Consider the following 2,491-nt stretch of genomic DNA (forward strand, 5'->3'; position numbering starts at 1 on the left):
AACCACATAAACATGTGGATGCTGAACACACTCTGAATAAAAAATGGGTCAAAAAAGGCATAAGAGGTCAAATCAAGAAATTTTTAGAAACAAACACAAATAAAGATACAACATATCAAAATCTTTGGGACACTTTGAAGGCAATTTTAAGAGAAAAATTTACACCACTGAGTGCTCACATAAAAATAAAATCAGAAAATCATCAAATAAATAACCTAATGATGCACCTTAAAGCCCTTAAAAACAGGAACAATCTAACCCCAAAGACAATAGAAGACAGGAAAGTATTAAAATCAGAGCAGAAATTAACTAAGTACACAATAAAAAATACAGAAAATCAACAAAACCAAAAGCTGATTTCTTGAAAAAATCAACAAGATAGACAAACCACTAGCCAACATAACTAAAAAAAGAGAGTATCAACCCAAATTATGAAGATAAGAGATAAAAAGGGAGATATTACTACTGACAGTGTAGAAATCCAGAGGATTATCAGAGACTATTTTGAAAATCTATACCCCAACAAAATGAAAAATCTGGAGAAAATTGACAACTTTCTAGATAAACACAACCTTCGTAAACTGAGTCAAGAAGATATAGAAAATTTACACCAACGAATAGCAAAGAGATTGAAGCAGCAATAAAGAGCCTACCATTAAAGAAAGGCTCAGGATCAGATGGTTTCCCAAGTGAATTATATAAAACCTTTATAAAAGAGCTAATACCATTACTCCTCAATCTATTTCATGAAATAAAAAAAATGGAACTCTCCAAAATATATTCTATGAAGTCAATATCACATTAATAACAAAACCAAATAAAGACAGTTCAGGAAAGTAGAACTACAGGCCTATATCTTGGATGAATTTGGATGCAAATTGCTAAACAAAATACTAGCAACATGCATTCCAAATCACAGAAAAGCTCTTTCCGTGCCTAGCGCAGCCATGGCTCATGGTCCCAAGAAGCACCTGAAGTGGATAGCAGCTCCAAAGCATTGGATGCTTGATAAACTGACTGGTGTGTTTGCTCCTCGTCCCTCCACCGGTCCCCACAAGATGAGGGAATGTCTTCCTCTCATCATCTTCCTAAGAAACAGGCTTAAATATGCCCTGATAGGGGATGAAGTCAAGAAGATTTGCATGCAGCGCTTCATTAAGATTGATGGCAAAGTCCGAACTGATATAACTTATCCTGCTGGTTTTATGGATGTCATCAGCATTGACAAGACTGGAGAAAATTTCCATCTGATCTATGACACCAAGGGTTGCTTTGCTGTTCATCGCATTACAGCTGAGGAGGCCAAGTACAAGTTGTGCAAAGTGAGAAAGATCTTAGTGGGCACAAAAGGAATTCCTCACCTAGTCACGCATGATGCTCGGACCATCCGTTACCCTGATCCCCTCATCAAGGTGAATGATACAATTCAGATTGATTTAGAAACTGGCAAAATCACTGATTTCATCAAGTTTGACACTGGTAACCTGTGCATGGTGAGCGGAGGTGCTAACTTGGGAAGAATTGGCGTGATCACCAACAGAGAGAGACATCCTGGCTCTTTTGATGTGGTTCACGTGAAAGATGCCAATGGCAACAGCTTTGCCACTAGCCTCTCCAACATTTTCGTCATTGGAAAAGGAAACAAACCATCGATTTCTCTTTCCCGAGGAAAAGGTATCCGCCTCACCATTGCTGAAGAGAGAGACAAGAGACTGGCAGCCAAGCAGAGCAGTGGGTGAAATCATGGCCTCTAGCTGATTGGCTCAAAAAGGAGAAACCTTTGTACTTAAAAAGACAATATATGATTGGCTGCCTTTAAAAAAATCACATAAAATATCATATATCATGACCAGGTAGGGTTCATACCAGGAATGTAAGGCTGGTTCAACTTATAAAAATCAATCCATGTAATTTATCATATAAACAGAACTGAAGACAAAAATCACATGATCATTTCAATAGATACTGAAAGAGTATTTGATAAAATACAATACCCATTAATAATAAAAGCACTGCATAAAATTGGAATAGAAACAACATATCTCAATGTCATAAAAGCAATCTAAATAATCCCAGAGTAAAAATTATATTAAATAGGGAAAAGCTTTGAGAATTCCCCCTAAAAACAGGAACAAGACAAGGATGTCTATTATCACCACCTCTCTTCAATATAGTACTTGAAACTCTAGCCAAAGCAACAAGGCAAGAAAAGGAAATCAAATGAGTACAAACAGGGAATGAAGAATTCAGTCTTTTCCTATTTGCAGATGACATGACACTATATTTAGAAAACCCAAAAAACTCAACCAAAAGGCTTATATAACTGATCAACAAATTCAGCAAAATGTCTGGATACAAAATCAATCTTAAAAAATCAGAAGCTTTTCTGAATACCAATCATAAACCCACTGAACAATTACATCATTTTCAGGGAAATGGATGGAACTGGAGGACATTATGCTAAGTGAGATTAGTCAGTCACAAAAAATAA

At 36.3% G+C, this 2,491-nt stretch overlaps 1 protein-coding gene across 1 annotated transcript; it reads left to right on the forward strand.

The window, feature by feature from the left end:
• Window positions 1-947: 947 nt before the first annotated feature.
• LOC308279475 (small ribosomal subunit protein eS4-like) lies at window positions 948-1,739 on the forward strand (the record flags this gene model as incomplete). Its single annotated transcript, XM_080719588.1, has 1 exon — window positions 948-1,739. The coding sequence occupies one exon, from the start codon at window positions 948-950 to the stop codon at window positions 1,737-1,739; it is 792 nt and encodes a 263-aa protein (XP_080575714.1).
• Window positions 1,740-2,491: the final 752 nt, after the last annotated feature.

Source organism: Muscardinus avellanarius (assembly GCF_963383645.1).
Source record: "Muscardinus avellanarius genome assembly, chromosome: X".
NCBI classification, from domain to species: Eukaryota; Metazoa; Chordata; class Mammalia; order Rodentia; family Gliridae; genus Muscardinus; species Muscardinus avellanarius.